The sequence below is a fragment of the Salmo salar genome, chromosome ssa20, assembly GCF_905237065.1.
Source record: "Salmo salar chromosome ssa20, Ssal_v3.1, whole genome shotgun sequence".
Taxonomy (NCBI): Eukaryota; Metazoa; Chordata; class Actinopteri; order Salmoniformes; family Salmonidae; genus Salmo; species Salmo salar.
This window is the reverse complement of record NC_059461.1, coordinates 11,938,681-11,961,187: the sequence shown is the minus strand read 5'-3', so window position 1 is coordinate 11,961,187 and position 22,507 is coordinate 11,938,681. Positions and strand designations below refer to the sequence as shown.

The 22,507-nt window shown below is 41.8% G+C and overlaps 1 protein-coding gene across 1 annotated transcript in view; it reads left to right on the top strand.

Annotated features, from left to right (window-relative positions):
* Positions 1 to 7,043: 7,043 nt before the first annotated feature.
* tmem161b (transmembrane protein 161B) overlaps positions 7,044 to 22,507 on the top strand; it is a 38,764-nt gene continuing 23,300 nt past the window's right edge. Inside the window, exon 1 of the mRNA XM_014160853.2 lies at positions 7,044 to 7,285. Coding sequence (XP_014016328.1) covers positions 7,283 to 7,285 — 3 coding nt within the window. The 5' untranslated portion in view covers positions 7,044 to 7,282. The remainder of the gene's footprint in view (positions 7,286 to 22,507) is intronic.

Below are 22,507 nucleotides of genomic sequence, written 5' to 3'. Positions count from 1 at the left end.
TTATTTCACATGTTGATGTGGGAAGCTAAAAGGCCAGCTAGCTTGCAGTGTTGAGCCAACTTGCTAGCAAGGGAAGACAAGACAATACTCCTCTTTTGCTTTCACCACAAATGAAAAGACAACAAGAAAACCCAAGAATCCATCCAGAAATGTATTTTGTTTAGAAGTACTAATAACGTGTGATTAAAAGGCTATTGTTAAATGGTAGAACCTGCTGTAGCCAACTTGTTAACGTTAGCCATGTGACTTTTTCTCCATGACCAAAACATGACGTTCTACTGTGGGAAAGAATACACAAGCAACATATCAAACTGGGATAATGTTTTAGGTTACACCTGCAAGTATAAGAATATTTACCAGGGCATATATTTTTTTTGTATTAATCTGATTATTTTACATGGAGATGTTGGAAGCTAAAAAAGCTAGATAGCTTGCTATGTTTTTAGCCAGGCTAAAGCAAGCTAGCAAGGGAAAGTGATTAGTCCTTGTTGTTTAGAAAATTAAAAGACAAAAATAAAAGCTTTGTTATTGCCCACTTTTGAATGGGAATGGGACCGGCGAGGATATCATGTTACCAAAAGGTTTGCACTACTCCAAAAATCCAACTGCAACCACGTGCATGCACGCACGTGGATCAACGGAGTGGGGGTTGTAGTAATCTTTACTGCCCCTGACCACCCTTAACCGTATAGTCCTTACAGGCCCAGATCCCTCCTCCCTGTTCCCTACTGCCCTTGACCCCCCCCCCCCCCCCCACGGCCCCTGAACCCACACAGCAGCAAACCAGCCAGCCTCAGTCCAGGCCCCCTGGACCCTGAGAGCTGACTTCACCCCTTCCATCAACCCACATCCCACCACCCAGTCAGTACAGGTGGCCACCAAGCAGTCAGTGGAGAGGTGGGTCAAGACCCAGCAAAATGCTTGTGTTCAAGCTCCAACAGTGCAGTAATACCTAGCAATAAAAATGTTTTTAAACAAATATACACACATAATCTGCAACAGAATGACCAACCCCGGACCCCCCAATAACCCATCACCATTACCAAGACAATACCCCCAGAACTGGAAGACAGACCTTGGAGGGCTGTTCATGGCAGCCTCCCTTTCCCAAACAGACGGCACAATGTACTTACAGAGAACTGCCCCACGGAAGCACCAAAAGGCATCTACCACCAGTTTGTTAGTGCTCCATGGCCAAGCGGGCCGAGGCCCTGTTTCTTTCCCTCCATCCTCCAGCCTCCAGCGTCAAGCTTCACTGCCGCATCCTTCAACTGCCCAGGCAAATGGACATACTCTCCACCCCCCCTCCCCCCTCTCTTCCTCCCTCTACTTCTCTACCAAACACCAGACCTTCACCCGGAGCGAGCAGACCACCGTGTACTGCCACCACTGACTCCCGGTCTAGGGCTCCGTTGTGTGTTTGCTTGCTCCTCAGGTTGTCCTTTCTTTCCTCTGCAGATCCAGCACCAATTCAGATCCCCGTTTCCAGCACAAGTCCTAACACCAGACCACTAGACGAGGCTTGGAGGAGGGACCAAAGATCGGACCTTGTGCCGCATCCGGAGCAAGCAGGCCACAGGGGAGTGCCACCACTGATCTCTGGGTCTAGGGCTTCCTTGTGTGTCTGCTTGCTCCTCAGGTTGTCCTTCCTCCTCTCTGCAAATCAAGCACCAGCACCAATCCAGATCATGGTTTCCAGCACCATGGTCCAGGAGAAACTGTAATCCATTGTTTAGTTCTCTTTAAACAGCCACTACAAGCTTCAGCTAACTTTAGGGACCACAAGCTAACAATCAATGGAAATGATGGGGGCATGTGAGCATGTTTTTTTATTGCCAAATCACCTTTAAGTAACATCAAACCAAATATGGTGTTGATTTGAATTGATTTCAGGTGATAGACATATGTTTTTTATAACTTGCTCACATGCCCCCATCAGTTCCATTGATTGTTAGCTTGTGGTGGCTAAGGTTAGCTGAAGTTTGTAGTAGCTTTTTAAAGGAAACTGCACCCTGGATTACATTTTCTCTTGGCCAATAGACTACTTTCAGGGTGAGGAACCATGTAACATCAAGTTGTAAAATAGTCAAGTAGGTTGTTTTCTTTATATATTGTTGATATTTTTCTTTTCCTTTTGATGACTGATTCGTTTTTTTACTCTTATTTAGTTGCTTATTATTTACTAAACTTTTGACTTATTGAATGCATGATTTTCCTTAAATTTTATCTAAGCTGTTTGAAATTTGAGTTTGCATTGATTTAATGTACAATGAAATAAAATTACCTTCAGTTGGTTCCCCTTTCATATATTAAATGGATTGAAAACAAGATATTTTAATATAATGCTTATTTAATTGAGAAAGTGCTGTTGAAGTTTGGCCGTAAAATCAATGACCAAAAAAGCTGTATTTTCAGCGTATGTAAATTACATCTTTTTAACTTTCATTCAGAACCGAAAATGAACCTGATTTCAACGTACGGAAAATATACTGCTCAAAAAAATAAAGGGAACACTTAAACAACACAATGTAACTCCAAGTCAATCACACTTCTGTGAAATCAAACTGTCCACTTAGGAAGCAACACTGATTGACAATAAATTTCACATACTGTTGTGCAAATGGAATAGACAACAGGTGGAAATTATAGGCAATTAGCAAGACACCCCCAATAAAGGAGTGGTTCTGCATGTTGGGACCACAGACCACTTCTCAGTTCCTATGCTTCCTGGCTGATGTTTTGGTCACTTTTGAATGCTGGCGGTGCTTTCACTCGAGTGGTAGCATGAGACGGAGTCTACAACCCACACAAGTGGCTCAGGTAGTGCAGCTCATCCAGGATGGCACATCAATGCGAGCTGTGGCAAGAAGGTTTGCTGTGTCTGTCAGCGTAGTGTCCAGAGCATGGAGGCGCTACCAGGAGACAGGCCAGTACATCAGGAGACATGGAGGAGGCCGCAGGACGGCAACAACCCAGCTGCAGGACCGCTACCTCCGCCTTTGTGCAAGGAGGAGCAGGAGGAGCACTGCCAGAGCCCTGCAAAATGACCTCCAGCAGGCCACAAATGTGCATGTGTCTGCTCAAACGGTCACATGCACATGGCGCCCTGTGCTCTTCACAGATGAAAGCAGGTTCACACTGAGCACATGTGACAGACGTGACAGAGTCTGGAGACGCCGTGGAGAACGTTCTGCTGCCTGCAACATCCTCCAGCATGACCGGTTTGGCGGTGGGTCAGTCATGGTGTGGGGTGGCATTTCTTTGTGGGGCCGCACAGCCCTCCATGTGCTCGCCAGAGGTAGCCTGACTGCTATTAGGTACCGAGATGAGATCCTCAGACCCCTTGTGAGACCATATGCTGGTGCGGTTGGCCCTGGGTTCCTCCTAATGCAAGACAATGCTAGACCTCATGTGGCTGGAGTGTGTCAGCAGTTCCTGCAAGAGGAAGGCATTGATGCTATGGACTGGCCCGCCCGTTCCCCAGACCTGAATCCAATTGAGCACATCTGGGACATCATGTCTCGCTCCATCCACCAACACCACGTTGCACCACAGACTGTCCAGGAGTTGACGGATGCTTTAGTCCAGGTCTGGGAGGAGATCCCTCAGGAGACCATCCACCACCTCATCAGGAGCATGCCCAGGCGTTGTAGGGGGGTCATACAGGCACGTGGAGGCCACACACACTACTGAGCCTCATTTTGACTTGTTTTAAGGACATTACATCAAAGTTGGATCAGCCTGTAGTGTGGTTTTCCACTTTAATTTTGAGTGTGACTCCAAATCCAGACCTCCATGGGTTGATGAATTGGATTTCCATTGATTATTTTTGTGTGATTTTGTTGTCAGCACATTCAACTATGTAAAGAAAAAAGTATTTAATAAGATTATTTCATTCATTCAGATCTAGGATGTGTTATTTTAGTGTTCCCTTTATTTTTTTGAGCAGTGTACATACTTTAAACACCCAGAAAATACATATTTTCACCTTTCATTCAGAACTTGAAATTAACCTAACTTCAATGTCTGCAAAATATGCCTTTTAGAAGTATTTTCAATGCCGTTATGCTTACTAGGTTAGCTGTGGCATGCTAGCAGCAGAGCCATTGGCTAGTGAAGTCACCTTCCTTGAACTCTAAATGCCGGTATCCTGGACACAGATTAAGCCTAGTCCTGGACTAAAATGGATTTTCAATGGAGATTCTCTATTGAGTATGTTTTTTAGTCCAGGCCTAGGCTTAATCTGTGTCTAGGAAACCAGCCTTAAAAAGTCAACTTTCTCTCATATAGTGCCAGACCACAGTAATTACTTGATCTGTCAGCTAACATGGTTGGCATGTGTGTTGACCATACCTGGTTCAACCCCAGTTCAGGGCAGACATGGAAGGAACTGCTGGGGTTGCTGTGGGAGACGTAAAAGTTGTAGCCGATGTGAATTCACTAGTTAAGTTAGATGTGGAGTCATTGTCCAGTATCATTGTTTTATGCAAGAATAAAGTGTCACAACTCAAGTAGCTGAAGACGAAGAGATACCTTAAACCCAGACTTAGACCACAAACCCACACCAGGGTGGGTATAATTTATGGATCGTTCCAACAGGAATCTGTTCTAAAAACTTTGTAAAGTACAAGGATGCCAACAAACAACGCATACAAAGTAGCATGATCAATTCACCTAGTTAACTAGCTGCCGAATAGGCATCAACTCACCACGTATCTTGTACTTAATGTTTGTCCATAGGCTACCAGAGTGAGGACAGACATTTTTTTGGAATAAACGTGGTGAGTGAAAAATGTAATTAAATTGCCCGCTCCCTACCCGGTACCTTAACTTTGTATGAGTTGTTTGTTGGCAACCTTGTTATTTACTCTGTTTTTGGAACAGATTCCTATTGGAATATTTCACAAATTATACCCAACTCACTGAATAGCAGGCAAGTGATTGCTTTGCAATGCATTCCAAACCACTCATTGCTGAATTTGCGATGTCCAACTTGTTGTGTAATGTTTAAGTCTAATGGCCGATGAGCACCGATACATTTTAATTTCTCTTCATAATTTGTCTTCATATGACAAGGATTGGAAAGGATTCACTAGTATATTGTCCACTTGATTCATGATGATGACTGCTATCTAAGATTTTGAAAGTATGTTGACATGATTAGTCCAATCAAAGCTATGGTAGATATTTTTTATTTTTTTATTTCACCTTTATTTAACCAGGTAGGCTAGTTGAGAACAAGTTCTCATTTGCAACTGCGACCTGGCCAAGATAAAGCAAAGCAGGTCGACACATATAACAACACAGAGTTACACATGGAATAAACAAACATACAATCAATAATACAGTAAAAAAAAAGGATATATACAGCATGTGCAAATGAGGTAGGATAAGGGAGGTAAGGCAATAAATAGGCCATGGTGGCAAAGTAATTACAATATAGCAATTAAACACTGGAATGGTAGAATGTGCAGAAGATGAATGTGCAAGTAAAGATACTGGGGTGCAAAGGAGCAAGATAAATAAATAAATAACAGCATGGGGATGTGGTAGATTGGATGGACTATTTACAGATGGGCTATGTACAGGTGCAGTGATCTGTGAGCTGCTCTGACAGCTGGTGCTTAAAGCTAGTGAGGGAGGTAAGAGTCTCCAGCTTTAGTGATTTTTGCAGTTCGTTCCAGTCACTGGCAGCAGAGAACTGGAAGGAAAGGCAGCCAAAGGAAGAATTGGCTTTGGGGGTGACCAGTGAGATATACCTGCTGGAACGCGTGCTACGAGTGGGTGCTGCTATGGTGACTAGTGAGCTGAGATAGACCGGGGCTTTACCTAGCAGAGACTTGTAGATGACCTGGAGCCAGTGGGTTTGGCGTCGAGTATGAAGCGAGGGCCAGCCAACGAGAGCATACAGGTCGCAGTGGTGGGTAGTATATGGGGCTTTGGTGACAAAACAGATGACACTGTGGTAGACTGCATCCAATTTGTTGAGTAGAGCGTTGGAGGCTATTTTGTAAATGACATCGCCGATAATGTAATTTGATGTCCTTTTATCTGTGGCCAATGACCTTGAGCCTTCTTGGATGGGCCCTTCTAATGTAACTCTATGGCAGCACCCAAGGTGCTTCCATTTTCGAGCTCTCCCAGTAGATTTTGCAGTGATGTTGTCCCCATGAGTGACAGAACACTGAGCCAATCACGGCGCAACTAGAATACATTACCAACCCCCTACGCTCCATATTTTCAGCTGGCTGCCCCACCACTACAGAAAGCACTGCGCTAGGATGAAGCACATGTATTTTGGAGCTGCCTTACTCAAGAAAGAAAAAAAATAGACCATGTTTGTATATGGCTTTATTAACTCAATGATTCATAATTATTCTTTTTACATTGTTTGCAAACTGATATGTGATGCGTATTAACGCCAAAATAGCATGCAAAAAAAACACAAAATGTTTTATTTTTAGCTAAACAGGTGTATTTAAAAAATAAAAATAAATTGTATGTTGTTATTTTGGCGTTAATACGCGTCACATAACAGAATGACGGGTCGCCACTGCACTTACTACAGAATCGTTTATGTTTTATTTTCAACTATTTATTGAAATGGTGCATCATGTCAAATTAGGGCATAGGCTTCACTAAAGTTGTACAACCCACTGTAGCGCATGAGGCTATTTCAAATTCGTAATAGGCAAATACCAGAAAAACTTCACCTGCCAAATAAAACATTTCTTAAACACTGCACATTCTTCTTTAGTTTTAACATTCAGATCTTGCTGGGATTCTCATCCGTTGACAGACTGGTGAAAAGAAAAGTCGCGTGTACCTTCAGGTCTCACCTTCTAGGGGTCCTTAGGTACATTTATTGTGTTCTAAAATGCCTAAATAAAATCCATACATTACAATAGAAAGTATGCCATATTTCATTGTCCGTAAATATGGGTTTACATTAAAGATATCCGTATCAAATGCAATGCGCCAGGCTTTTGTTTAAAAGAATGTAACGCCCACATATGCCACACTATAAACAGGCATATCCAGAGACGCCTATATACCCAGAGTCTTAGCGTGACCTCTACTGCAGTTGAAAACACTTGGGAACCGAGCTTGAATGAATTGGTCATTGAAATATAATTGCAGCAGTTTGATTTATAAATTAATTAATCTTAAATATCACCAACTTCAGAAAGGCTTATGTGCTCCGCGCCGCTCGATTTCCGACTCGGGGAGCTTAGTGTGACAGTTGTCGGCGTTAAGTCCATTTCAACACAACTACATCAACATGGTGAGTATTCTGTGTCACGGCAAGCTTACCATTTATACCAGTTAGCCGTTAGCTTGATATCAGAGAGCAACAAGCTAACTAGCTAGATAATATTACACATCGGCTGCAGCACTAGCTCTTGATGCAGAACTTTCTAATATATACTGAAGTTTCAATCAGATGTAATATTGCATGTTTAGTTCCAAGTCATGCATTCGGTTCCTGTGCTAGCTACCTAACGTTATCTAGGTAGCTGACGTTAGGTTAGCAAGTTAGCTACCTACCGGCAGGTAGCTATCGAACCTCAGACACCTGTGCAGTGAACTCCAATTAGTTACGATTACTAGCTAGCCAATGTTTTTATCCATCTTATTCTGACAACTACTTAGATTGCTGGAGAATTTGGCGCTCGTGATGTTCAGCGAACAACCTTGCTAGCTTGCCATGTTCACTTTGCCTATGTCAATCATTGAGAATGTGCAGCTAGGGAAAGGTGTTTCTCACCTCTAGATAGAACACTCGTTTTGACCTCAGAATGCCCTCCGTGAGGTGGTATGCTTGTGGGTTATTTTCTAACTTGCCATGTTGTGATATTGCAGTTGATCAGCAATACACAGTATGTCCCTCGTACTTTTTTGCCTCTTATAATATTATGGTACTGGTAATGCTTGCTAAATCCCCAGGGCAATCTGTTAAGAATGAGTTTAAACTCCTCAAGTTATACGTTGTATGGCACCGAATGTACAAACGATGTAACATAAAAGTAGGATCAGATACCGTACAATCCCTTGGCATGTTCTAAAATGAACTACCGAAGACCGAACAGTACAATTTATAACATTCTGAATAGGAAGATGGGCCTACCATCTCTGATCTAAATGTAGATTTACTATTGATGTCCATTTATGTTTAGGTGAATTGTGTGTTATCATAAGGTCTCCTGAACTATAGGCCTAGGTTTGCGGAAGGTGAATTCTTAATTTAGTAGTTAGGTTACACCAAAGCGCCTTATCTTTTTCAGATAGTGCTGGAATTCATTGCAATTTAAAAAAGGGACTTTAAAGCACTCATGGTTCATTTGTGAATAATGGAAGCACAGGTGTGAGATTTAGGATACTTCGTTGTCACTTCTAAGGATGCACTCAGCCACTGAGTTTGGTATTTGATATGCCAATTATAAGCAGTTTATAACACATAACATCATGGAGATACCTTTTTTTAATGGCATGTATGTCTTCTAATGATGCCTGGGCTATTCAGATTGGACATTTAGATAAACTGGCTACATTGTCATTTGTGATGGTCAGTGCGACACACACAGTCAGAAAGTCACTGATTTGCCTTACCTGTGTTTGCAGCTCTCATGCAATTGGCCCACGATTCACAGGTAAGGTGGCTGGAGTAAGCTGTTTTAATGGGGTGCACTATGGCTGCTCAATAGTAGATATGGATAATAGCCTAACAATAATCAATCAGTGCATGTGTAGCACACCATTATTGTCTATTATTCACAAGTGATATTGGTCTACACAGAATTATTTGACTGACTTTGATATTCTTGTATGTTTTCTCTGTGAATCCATATTGTTAGTAGTGAGTACCCTTTCCAGGCAGGGAAACCTTGAAGCTTTCCACCAACTGTCAGCTTAACCAGAGAGCAGGGGGCAGTGGAGATGGGCTCCCCTCTCTGGTCTCCAGTTGGTTTCAGGGGCAAGATGGCAGGCTGCCTGTTGGGGGCGATTGAGCTTTGAGGTGTTTTATCTCCCCTGTGCCCCCCCTGGCCTTCATTTGGCCCCTGTGTGGATGGGGTCGTGGGGACTGGGGAAGATAAGAGAGCCCATGCTGCTGTTCAATTTCCCCAGGCTTGGGACTCCTAGAGTACCCTATGGAGAATGTTCAAGACCGACCCAACTGTGTTAGTGTGTGTTTGACCTATATACCCTGTACATCCAAGAGTCTGAGAAATTCCATCCTGCCTGTTATTGTCAGATACCAGAGGTCACATTTGTCATGATGTCAGATGAAGAGTAAATTGCAACATTATGGGTCCTACTCCCCCCCTCTGTGACTCAAGTGGAGGTATTGACTTTGGCTTTAAGAGTGCATGCTGCACTGTGTGATGCCTGCCTGGGGTCTCCCAAATTCCCCCCCGCACACACACACACACACGCATCTATTCCCTCCATCTTATCTTCCGCATTCTCTACCCACATCTCCCTTCCCTCTCTCAAATCCAGTAATAGTCAATCTGTTGACCAAATCCCAACACATTCAGTGGTCAGGTCAGAATCAGGAAACCAGTGAATTTAGAACACTTAATTTCTCTTGTTTTCTGCTCACAGAGCCTCAAGATGGTGCTACATCAGCAGATTCTGCAGTAGAGTACTCTTAGAGGGGAAAGTGAGGTAAAATTAGCCATAAAAATGCACTGTAGAAACACTATAAAAGTCACCCTTTCATTCACATTTCTTCCCCCACATGACCTAATTTTCTCTCAGGGTAGCAGTCTCTCAGCTGATGGAAAAGGCAGTCTCAGCTGTGCAAGGCTTCTTGATGTATTCTGAGTCAGTGTTAATTTCGTCAACAAAAATAGTGAGTAAAATACTCGTTAACACCAATCTTTCCATGGTAATTGACAAGACTATCGCTGACTAAATGGACCCAGAAAAAAAAACTAAACAAAAATGACTTTTCTAAAACGAGACTAAACAAAATTCTCTGACTAAAATCTGACTACTAAATGGACTGGGAAAATAGTTTTTGGAGCGATTTGAGAGCTTTTCAGTGATAAGCACAATCAATATTAGCTGCATATATGCGCTTCGCAAGCGTTGAGTATGGGCAGACAGTCTCTGCTCCGGCTCTGATTATATACATCTTCCCAGTAGCTATTCAGTCACCACCAGCATTCTAGGTAGCTACCCTTTGCTTGGTTAAGAAGCACCAGCTGCTTTACGAAATAAAAAACGAGCAGCATTGAGCTTTAATAGTAAAATAACAGTTTAGCTATGTTTTCTCTCCCTTCAGTATAGAAAAGTAGTCCGTCTTTGGATTTGTAGTCTCGTTCAACCCTCCCACTTTCCCCACTGCATTTCATAGCCAGGTTCTGTAGCCAATGCAGCCAAGTCTTCTTATTTTCATCAGAGAAAACGTCTTGGTTGTAGCCCTTACCGTTCAAAAGATATAACCCATAACAACGGCACTACGTTTTTTTTCACTACGTTTCTTTTTAAAATGCATTGGGTACTTGCGGACCATTAACCATTTGTTTAGGCTACACCTTGTTCAGTCATGATACCTCATTGGCTAGCTATAGATAACAATCCAGGGCGTGTTCAGTAGGACGCAACATTTTGGAACGTTCACATAGAAACATGCTATGTAGAACAAACGTGTGTCTGACATTTTTGAATAAGGAATAACATCACCTCTTCATGGAATGTCTATCTGCAACGTTCAAGAACATTTTGCAATGGAACATGGCCCTGGTAACATTATCGTTAGCCTTAATGCAAACATTTGGTGCCACAGAAGAAAGGAAAGGGATAGCAACAGTGTCTGAAGGGGAAACATTTATTTATTTTGAGTTAATGTGGACCTAGTGACTCAGACTTGAGCACTTGGACCAGGACACGAGCACTGGAACTCAGACTTCAGCCAAAGGGACTTGTGACACGACTCATGACTTGACCATTGTTGACTTGGACTCGAGCACAGGGGACTTGGGATTCGATTCAGACGAAAGGTTTAGTGACTTGACCACATCACTGGGCAGTCATTAGCTCCTGTTCAAAGTAATGAGCCCCTGTTCTACTTTGGACACCAATGTGGCTGCGGGGTCTGTAGAATGTTGATCACAATGGTAATGATGCCACCGAGTGACGGAGGTGCAACCCATACTACTTTTATTTACAGTAGCAGTCAAAAGTTTGGACACACCTACTCATTCAGTTATTTTTTTTTTACTGTTTTCTACATTGTAGAATAATAGTGAAGACATCAAAACTATTAAATAAAACTTATGGAATCATGCAGTAACCAAAAAACTGGTCAAATAGCCCTTACACAGCCGGAGGTGTGTTGGGTCATTGTCCTGTTAAAAAATAAAAATAAATGCTTGTCCCACTAAGATCAATACAGATGGAATGGTGAATCGCTGCAGAATGCTGTGGTAGTAACGCTGGTTAAGTGTGCCTTGAATTCTAAATAAATCACTGACTCTGTCACCAGCAAAGCACTCCCACACCATCACACATCCTCTTCCATGCTTCACCATGGGAACCACAGATGCGGAGATCATCCGTCCACCTACTCTGCATCTAAAAAAGACACGGCGGTTGGAACCAAAAATCTCAAATTTGGACACATCAGACCAAAGGACAGATTTCCACCGGTCTTATGTCCATTGCTCATGTTTCTTGGCCACAGCAAGTCTCTTCTTATTGGTGTCCTTTAGTAGTGGTTTCTTTACAGCAATTTGACCATGAAAGCCTGATTCACGCAGTCTCCCCTGAACAGTTGGATGTTGAGATGTGTCTGTTACTTGAACTCTGAAGCATTTATTTGGGTTGCAATCTGAGGTGCAGTTAACTCTAATGAACTTATCCTCTGCAGCAGAGGTAACTCTGGGGCTTCCTTTCCTGTGGCGGTCCTCATGAGACGGTTTCATCATATCGCTTTTTGCGACTGCACTTGTAGAAACTTTTTTACAGATTGACTGACCTTAATTTCTTAAGGTAATGATGGACTGTCATTTCTCTTTGCTTATTTGAGCTGTTCTTGCCATAATATGGACTTAGTCTTTTACCAAATAGGGCTATCTTCTGTATACCACCCCTACCATGTCACAACACAACTGATTCGCTCAAACGCATTACGGAAAGAAATTACACAAATTAACTTCACCTGTTGGGGGTAGGGGCAGTATTGACACGGCCGGATAAAAAACGTACCCGATTTAATCTGGTTACTACTCCTGCCCAGTAACTAGAATATGCATATAATTATTGGCTTTGGATAGAAAACACCCTAAAGTTTCTAAAACTGTTTGAATGGTGTCTGAGTATAACATAACTCATATGGCAGGCAAAAACCTGAGAAGATTCCTTACAGGAAGTGCCCTCTCTGACAAGATCTTGTTCTTCTTGTCTCTGTTTATTGAAGACTGAGGGTCTTTGCTGTAACGTGACACTTCCTACGGCTCCCATAGGCTCTCAGAGCCCGGGAAAAAGCTGAATGATATCGAGGCAGCCCCAGGCTGAAACACATTTGCGCTTTTGGCAAGTGGCCGATCAGAGGACAATGGGCTTAGGCGCGTGAATGAGTCGACCCCATGCTTTATTTTCTTTCGTCTTTTTACCTAAACGCAGATTCCCGGTCGGAATATTATAGCATTTTTACGAGAAAAATGGCATAAAAATTGATTTTAAACAGCGGTTTACATGCTTCGAAGTACGGTAATGGAATATTTAGAATTTTTTTTGTCACGAAATGCGTCGTGCCCGTCACCCTTATTTACCCTTTCGGATAGTGTCTTGAACGCACGAACAAAACGCCGCTGTTTGGATATAACAATGGATTATTTGGGACCAAACCAACATTTGTTATTGAAGTAGAAGTCCTGGGAGTGCATTCTGACGAAGAACACCAAAGGTAATAACATTTTTCTTACAGTAAATCTGACTTTGAGTGCTAAACTTGCCGGGTGTCTAAATAGCTAGCCCTGTGATGCCGGGCTATCTACTTAGAATATTGCAAAATGTGCTTTCACCAAAAAGCTATTTTAACATCGGACATATCGAGTGCATAGAGGAGTTCTGTATCTATAATTCTTAAAATAATTGTTCTGCTTTTTGTGAACGTTTATCGTGAGTAATTTAGTAAATTTTTTGTAAATTCTCCGGAAGATTGCGGGGGGTATGCTAGTTCTGAACGTCACATGCTAATGTAAAAAGCTGGTTTTTGATATAAATATGAACTTGATTGAACAAAACATGCATGTATTGTATAACATAATGTCATAGGTGTGTCATCTGATGAAGATCATCAAAGGTGAGTGCTGCATTTAGCTGTGGTTTGGGTTTATGTGACATTATATGCTAGCTTGAAAAATGGGTGTCTGATTATTTCTGGCTGGGTACTCTGCTGACATAATCTAATGTTTTGCTTTCGTTGTAAAGCCTTTTTGAAATCGGACAGTGTTGTTAGATTAACGAGAGTCTTGTCTTTAAAATGGTGTAAAATAGTCATATGTTTGAGAAATTGAAGTAATAGCATTTCTAAGGTATTTGAATAACGCGCCACAGGATTCCACTGGCTGTTACGTAGGTGGGACGATTTCGTCCCACTGGCCCTAGAGAAGTTAACAAGGCACACCTGTTAATTGAAATGCATTCCAGGTGACTACCTCACCACGCACACCTCCATCTTACTCATCAACTTTGCAGATGACAGGCCTGATTACCAACAATGATGAGACAGCCTACAGGGGGAGGTGAGGGCCCTGGGAGTGTGGTGCCAGGAAAATTACCTCTCACTCAATGTCAACAAAAGAGATGATCGTGGACTTCAGGAAACAGCAGAGGGAGCATCCCCCTATCCACATCGACTGGACCGCAGTGGAGAAGGTGGAAAGCGTCAAGTTCCTCAGTGTACACATCACTGACAAACTGAAATGGTCCACCCACACAGACAGTGTCGTGAAGAAGGTGCAACAGCGCCTCTTCAACCTCAGGAGGCTGAAATAATTTGGCATGGTACTTTTTTAAAGATGCACAATTGAGAGCATCCTGTCGGGCTGTATCACTGCCTGGTACGGAAACTGCACCGCCCACAACCACAGGGCTTTCCAGAGGGTGGTGCGGTCTGCCCAACACATCACCGGGGCAAACTACCTGCCCTCCAGGACGCCTAAAGCACCCAATGTCACAGGAAGGCTAAAAGGATCATCATGGACAACAACCACCCGAGCCACTGCCTATTTACCCCGCTATCATCCATTTGGGCGAGGTCAGTACAGGTGCATCAAAGCTGGGACCGAGAGACTGAGAAACAGTTTCTATCTCAAGGCCATCAGACTGTTAAATAGCCATCACTAGCACCTTAGAGGCTGCTGCCCTATATACATAGACTTGAAATCACAGGCCACTTTAATAATGTTTACATATTTTACATTGCTCATCTCATATGTATATACTGTATTCTATTCTACTGTATTTTAGTCTTTGCCACTGACATTGCTCGCCCACATATTTATATATTCTTAATTCCATTCCTTACTTTAGATTTGTGTGTGTTGTGTTGTGACATTTTTGATATTACTTGTTCGATAATGCTGCACTGTTGGAGCTAGAAACACAAGCATTTCGCTACACCCGCAATAACATCTGCTAAACATGTGTATGTGACTGATTTGGATTTGAGAGAATGCCAAGACTATGCGATACTGTCATCAAGGCAAATTGTGGCTACTTTGAATAATCTCAAATATAAAATGGATTTTGATTTGTTTAACACTTTTTTTTTTTTTTTTTTTTTTGGTTACTACATTATTCCATATGTTATTTCATGGTTTTGATGTCTTCACTATTATTCTACATGAAGAAAATAGTAAAAAAAATGAAGAAAAACCCTTGAATGAGTAGGTGTGTCAACTTTTGACTGGTACTGTATGTTTGTCATATTTCTGCTGTTGGGAAGAGAATAGGATGTTATGCAGAAAAATATGTTGGTAGGACAAGGCTATGTATGTTTGCACATAGAAGTCAGTGATTTTATATTTACTATAAGTTAATGAGGCATACCAATGTGGCGTGTGACTAAAATGTGGCACATGAAAGGGCATTTTGTTGACCACAATGGCCCACTGTTTTCGTCAGTTTGACAATAACTCGACTCAATCATTATTCAAATGACAAAAATGTGTCTAAGATTTAGTGTTATTCAAAGGCCTACATTCGTGTGTGTGTATGCCGGCGCGCATCCACATGAGTACGTGCTGATATGGCTAAGCCCACTTATTAGGGTAAAAGTTGGCCTACCCTACACTGAGCGTGTAAAGTAACAGCACCATATGAATGATTCTACCCAGCCTGTTTAAGAGAGTATTGATCCGTAAGGGTTGAAACTAAATCCCCTGTGCTAAAGCCTAAGCTGGCTATCACAGGACCAGCTTTCCACTGTTGAGTGCTGCTTGTTCTCAGATGAGCATCATAGGTGCTGAGAGTCACACATTTTCTTTTATTGCCACCGATGGCCGTTTTTCCAAGTGCCTCAAATGTACCAATAAAAACATTTAATGGTCTCACTTCTTTGTTACTGCAGTTGTATATCATAACTGAAGAAGTGCACTTTGCTGCTGTGTAGCCTACTCCATTGTTGGAAATTACAGTGGATGAATTGTTGGACTTTCAGGGGAAGTGTGTATGAGCGAGTCTGCATTGTACAGCATTAACAGTCCTAAATGGGTATATTAGAGACCCTTTTTTTTTTTATTGGAGTGTACTTGAATTGACGCTGGGTTAGATGTGTACTCTCGTAAGTTGCTTACTAAGCCTTATCAAATTGTTTCCTAATATTATTTCTCTAATAATCCCCCATGTAATTGAGTTTGTCTACTGCACGAAGTTGGTTCAAACTCATGTCTGAAAACACATGCTACACTACAACTCCATTAGTGGCTCAGGAAATTGTTTCAATAATGACTTGTTCAGTTTCTTCCCTAACAGCCCATAACCTGTTATCTTCAAAGGACTAAAATCGAATTGTATTTGTCAAATGTGCTGAATACAACAGACCTTACAGGGAAATGCTTACTTACAAGTCCTTATCCAACAATGCAGTTTTAAGAAAATCCCCAAAAAAGTAAGTAATAACAAATAATTAAAGAGCAGCAGTAAATAACAATAGCGGGGCTATATACAGGGGGTACCGGTACAGAGTCAATGTGTGGGGGGCACCTGTGTCGAGGTAATTACGTACATGTAGGTAGAGTTATTAAAGTGACTGTATAGATAATAACAGAGTAGCGGCAGCGGGGGGGGGTCGGGCAATGCAAATAGTCTGGGTAGGCATTTGCTTAGCTGTTCAGGAATTTTATGGCTTGGGGTAGAAGCTGTTTAGATGCATGCCTCTTGGATCTAGACTTGGCGCTCTGGTTCCGCGCGATAGCAGAGAGAACAGTCTATGACTACGGTGGCTGGAGTCTTTGACAACACCGCCTGGTATAGAGGTCCTGGATGGCAGGAAGCTTGGCCCCGGTGATGTGCTGGGCTGTACACACTACTCTCTGTAGTGCCTTGCGGTCGGAGGCCGAGTAGTTGCCATACCAGGCAGTGATGCAGCCCGTCAGGATGCTCTCAATGGTGCAGCTGTAGAACCTTTTGAGGATCTGAGGATGGAAGGACTAAAGAGAAAGTGGATGAAGTGAACTCTCAAAGCACAATTTCTAAAGCATTTTGAAATGTTCAACGACTCTCCTCCATAATCCATATCAGTAAAAGCAGTTACGACCAATTTCTAAAAACAGTTTTTTAGACATTTTTGCACACAAAACAAAAACCTGCTAAAATACCATAATCTACATAAGTATTCAGACCCTTTACTCAGTACTTTGTTGAAGCACCTTGGCAGCGATTACAGCCTTGAGTCTTCTTGGGTATGAAGCTACATGCTTGGTACACCTGTATTTGGGGAGTTTCTCCCATTCCTCTCTGCAGATCCTCTCAATCTCTGTCAGGTTGGATGGGGAGCGTCACTGCACAGCTATTTTCAGGTTTCTCCAGAGATGTTCGATCTGGTTCAAGTCCGGGCTCTGGCTGGGCCACACAAGGACATTCAGAGACTTCTCCCGGAGCCACTCTTGTATTGTCTTGGCTGTGTGGTTAGGGTCATTGTCCTGTTGGAAGGTGAACCTTCGCCCCAGTCTGAGGTCCTGAGCGCTCTGGAGCAGGTTTTCATCAAGGATCTCTCTGTACTTTGCTCTGTTCATGAGGAGTGGCTTCCGTCTGGCCACTTTGCCATAAAGGCCTTATTGGTGGAGTGCTGCAGAGATGGTTGTCCTTCTGGAAGGTTCTCCCATCTCCACAGAAGAACTCTGGAGCTCTGTCAGAGTTCTTGGTCACCTCCCTGACCAAGGCCCTTCTCCCCCGATTGCTCAGTTTGGCCGGGCGGCCAGCTCTAGGAAGAGACTTGGTGGTTCCAAACTTCTTTCATTTATGAAAGATGGAGGCCACTGTTCATGTGTACTTCATATGCTGTGCTTCGACACAATCCTGTCTCGGAGCTTTACGGACAATTCCTTAGACCTCGGAATACTTTCCGAATGCACTGTATGCAAATAGCCATTGCCATATGGAAATGTGCCATTCACTTTGAACTTGACTTTTTACAGCATGAGCACTCTGTGCTTCTTTTGAGATCAAAGCAAGAGCTGCATGTAGCCACCTGTGCACATTTTTTTCAATCTGAGTTATTAGCCCAGTTATAGCTCATTTCTAGTCAATAGTGGGGGAGTGGTTGCTTCCTTCAAGAGCACAAAACGTGTGCATTTCTAGCCATCTTTGAAAAGCAAGTCCAGTAAAGAGCTTTTTTTGTCTTGAAGGGGCAGTGTTGTATTGAGACGGTCTTGACTAAGCTAAGTAGCCAATAGGCAGAGGCTAGCATAATTTTGGATTCTCTGTAATAATGGTATGGGAATAATATTTTATTTTGTAAATAAGTTGTTTCTTGCATCAAACAACACATTTTCAGTCACCTTCTAAGAGGATAAACAGGTTAATGTGTAGCCCTACTTGTTGTTTTTCAAAAGCTCATGGAATGTACAGTAGGTTTACATTGAACACCACACATTGGCTGCTACTGTAGGCTGAATGATAGAACAGCTATTTCCATGTTAAAATGTTATGGGTTGCATTTTTCACCGTTTTTTTTTATGGTAGGCCCCTGGTAGGCCTACATTATGATCAAATAGTCACAGTAGCCTACTTGGCCTCTGTTAAAACTAAATTAAAGCGGGTACAGCCTCAGTGTTCTCAGTAAATGCATGCTGGAAGTTGCACACAATTTTCACAATGTTCAAGTTTTGCTCTCAGCAGACCTGAAATTTGCTCAGTGCCAGATTATTATTTTTTTAACATTGGTTATGACCTGCAATATCTGTGGGTTTTTAGGAAAATAAACTTATGTTTACTCTCATGTTTTGGTCGGGAGGAAAAGACGGTGAAATGACATTGAGGGACAACTAACCCCGCTTTCCACTCTTACCTGTCCCTATCTCAACTCAGTTGAAGGTCATTGTAGAAGTTGGCGTACCCTTCCCAAATTGATGTAATCTAATCAAATGTAAACAAGACTTCCATTCTTTGCTTTGCAGTGATTTTGCAGTGCTTTGCACAGTTTTAATGAGACATGTTGCATAAATAGTAGGCTGTGAACAGCCACACCATAATCTATAGGCCTATGTAGTCTAGGCCCCAGTACTGTACATTTTAGTCATTTAGCAGACACTCTTATCCAGAGTGACTTACAGTAGTGAGAGTGCATTCATTTTATTCCCTCCATACTGGTCCCACATGGGAATCCAACCCACAACCCTGACGTTGCAAGCGCATTGAGCAACACGGTCCCGCATTGTTTAATGTGACACTGCAAAGTCTTTAATTTTTTTAAATATATATTGCCAGTAACCTCACTATACGATGTTATCACTTTACTTAGGCGCCTTTATTGCTATTCTCATGATTCTATATGTATTGCGATTCAATACTGCGATTTGATGTTCCTAACATATGTCTGCTGCAGAGAAATGAGTTTTGATCAGTCAGGGAAATCAAAGTGCTGAAAACATGTTGGCTCACTATTTAAAAAGAAGATGGACAACAAGCTATAGTTTTGGCGCAGGTACAGCCGACTAACAGAGGGGTTGGATTAAATGTGGAAGTAATTTCAGTTGTACAACTGACTAGGTATCCCCCTTTCTCTTTCCTAACAGTGTTTTCTGTAAGTAGGCGTACATGGAGTAGCCAGCCAACTAGAAAAAGTAGCCAGCCAGGGAGTTATTAAAGAAGAAGCTGTATTTTGCTTACCTCTGTCTTGATTCCACACGAAATACACAACTAAATACTTTAACGACTTTACCTCCCAGCGTTGTAAAATGAGTTGTGTATTGAATAGAAAGACAACTTTAAAGTTACTGAAAATTTATGAATTCAGTGTGAGTTGTTTTGGATATCGCCTATATGATCGGGGGTATTTTCTAAGTAAGGTAACCTTTTTTAACATTAAATCTGTTTTGAGATTAAAGCCATAGTTACTGTTTTACTGCAAGATATAAATTGCCACACTGATGTTTGTTCTTCAAATTATGTATTTTATTGGCTCTGCTGCTCTGGACACTTAAGGTAAGGAAACCAATTTTGTTTTGTAATTTGGGTGAATAATCCCTTTTTACAGTTTGGCCTGTCAATCATTCACTCTGGGTGGGATTGTCAGGGGAGGGGGCAGGATGTTTGAGTCACAGAATTGGTAGGGTTTCAGACCTGTCAATCACTGGGGGTGGGACTTTGAGGGAAGGCGGTAGATAAGTAATCTAGTCTGAAAAATGAGTCTTTCAATTAAATGTATTGTTGCAAAAACCTAAGAATAAAGGTTGTGTTCTGTCAAGAGCATAGATTCTGTCATAAACATTGATTCCCTGTTGAGAAACAATATAGAATTGAAGGGAAAGGGTTTTAAAGGTACGATTTGAAAAAGGAAGCAGGTGTTAAACTTTGCTACATAGAAAGCAGCAGTCGACACTTTACTCAAATCAGTAGGCCTATAGCAATATATTTAATAATGCCATATACAGTGCCTTCAGAAAGTATTCACACCCCTTGACTTTTTCAACATTTTGTTGTGATACAGCCTGAATTTTAAATGGTTGAATTTAAAATGTTGTCACTGACCTACACACAAACCCATCATGTCAACGTGGAATTATGTTTTTAGACATTTTTACAAATGTATTAAAAATGAGAAGCTTAAATGTCTAGAGTTAAAGGATTCAACCACAAAGACCCAAATGCCTTGCAAAGAAGGGCAGCTATTGGTAGATGAGTAAAACAAAAAAAGCACACATTAAATATCCCTTTGAATATGGTGAAGTTATTAAATACACTTTGGATGGTGTATCAATACACCCAGTCACTACAAAGATACAGGCTTCCTTCTGAACTTCGTTGCTGGAGAGGAAGGAAACCGCTCAAGGATTTCGCCATGTGGGCAATGGTGATTTTTAAACAATTACAGAGTTTAATGGCTGTGATAAGAGAACTGAGGATGGATCAGCAAAATGTTAGTTACTCCTAGGGTTGCACATTTTGGGGAATATTCAGAGGTGGAAACTTTCCTTTGGAATTAACAGGAATATATGGGAATTGATACCATTTAAATGTAGATGTTTGCATTGGATATATTTACCATATAATATGGATATGAACAAAAACCTTTTACCTTATCATAAGAGTACATAATTGCAAATTATTAAATCCTTCCAATAGAAATAAAAATGTTGTTACGAATTGAACTTTAATTAAATGAGTTGACTCTTCACATGGGATGATTTCACTGAACAACAAAAGAAAGAAAGGGAATATTGAATGATCCCCAATGATCCATCGCATCTCCCAAAAATGTTTTCAACATACATCTGTAAAATGAGTCTAGGAACTAAAGCTTTGGTTGCCTTCCCCAAAGTCCCTTCAGCCAGGTGGCTGAGGAAATATGTTGGCACGACTGCCATATTAAATCTCCATCCCAAAGCCCTTGCTTGGAAGTGTACTTCGCCAGACTGCCAAGAACCTTGCCCTCATCCAGGCCAAGGTGGCGAGACACGGTAGTGATGACACCATTGGCCTTGTTGATCTCTGCATCAGACAGGATGCTCTTGCCAGCATACTTGGGTCCAGCATGTATGAGCTTCAGGCAGAAGTCTTCACGCTTTTTGATGTATTTCAGAACTGCAGCTTCCTCTGCTTGGAGCAACAGTGAAGTGGGCAGGGCAGTACAGATTTATTCTCTTACATCTGCAAGCAGAGTCTGAACATCAGACAGGATGGCATTGTCTCCCTCAATCCATGCAATGGCTACTGCTATAGGTTTCAGGTTGCTTACCACTCTCTCACAAAATACATCATCCAGAAGGATCCTCTTGATGTGGTTGTCCATATCAGCAGACTGTGATATGGCCATTTCTTGGAGAGACTCCTTCCCCACCAGGAGACTGTCAAACATGATGACAACACCACCCCAATGGGTGTTGCTGGGCAGCTTCAATGTGGTGCTCTTCTCACTTTGCTTGGTGAGGTAGGTTGCTGCTATAACTTGATGACCCTTCAAATACCTAACCATTTCCTTGGCTCTCTTGTAGAGTGTTTTCAGTGCCATGATGTCCTTGAGGAGCAGATTCAATGCATGAGCAGCACAGCCAATGGGTAGGACTACTCCACTTTAGACCAAGCATCCTTCATGTTCACAGCATTGTCTGTCACCAGTGCAAATACCTTATGTGGTCCAACATATGATTTGGCACATTGTTTACAAATGTACACAGCTTTTCCTTCTACATTGGCTGCAGTGAAATGTCTTCACACATCAGATAGTGCCCATGGCATTTTCCTTTAAAGATTAGAAAAAAATTAGTAAAATAAAAAATACAATTCCATGTACAGATAAATAGTTAAGAATTTAGATAAAATAGTTATCTTTACAAAGGAGTTGTTTAAAAATGAAACATGTATGGAAACAGGTGTATTAACACTCCTCCAGTTAGCATGCTTAAGCAAGCTAAAATCCACATGGTAGCAAAAACTAACTAGCAGAAATTGTTAACAAGTTAGAAATGATTTTAACACACTTTGCTGTAGGCTACTATTTACTAGTAAACAAAAAATCATGCATGTCATATAAAAATATTCATTGTTATCAAAACTTATTGTTATCAAAACTTACCAGAAAGCATGTAGTCCTTGGCTCAGACAGTGTAGTAGTTTGGGCTCAATAGCATCTCATTAGTGTGCAAGATCTTGAGAATCAGCTGTACATGTGATGGAAGAATACACTGTGCATGCAGAGGGTTGAAATTCCATTGAATTGGGGATAGTTTAACCAAAATATGCCACAAGACCTAGAATTGCCTTGTATCTCACAAAGATTCACTGTGCACAGAGACGTGCGCGCGTGTCCGGTTTGGTCAGCATGTTAGAG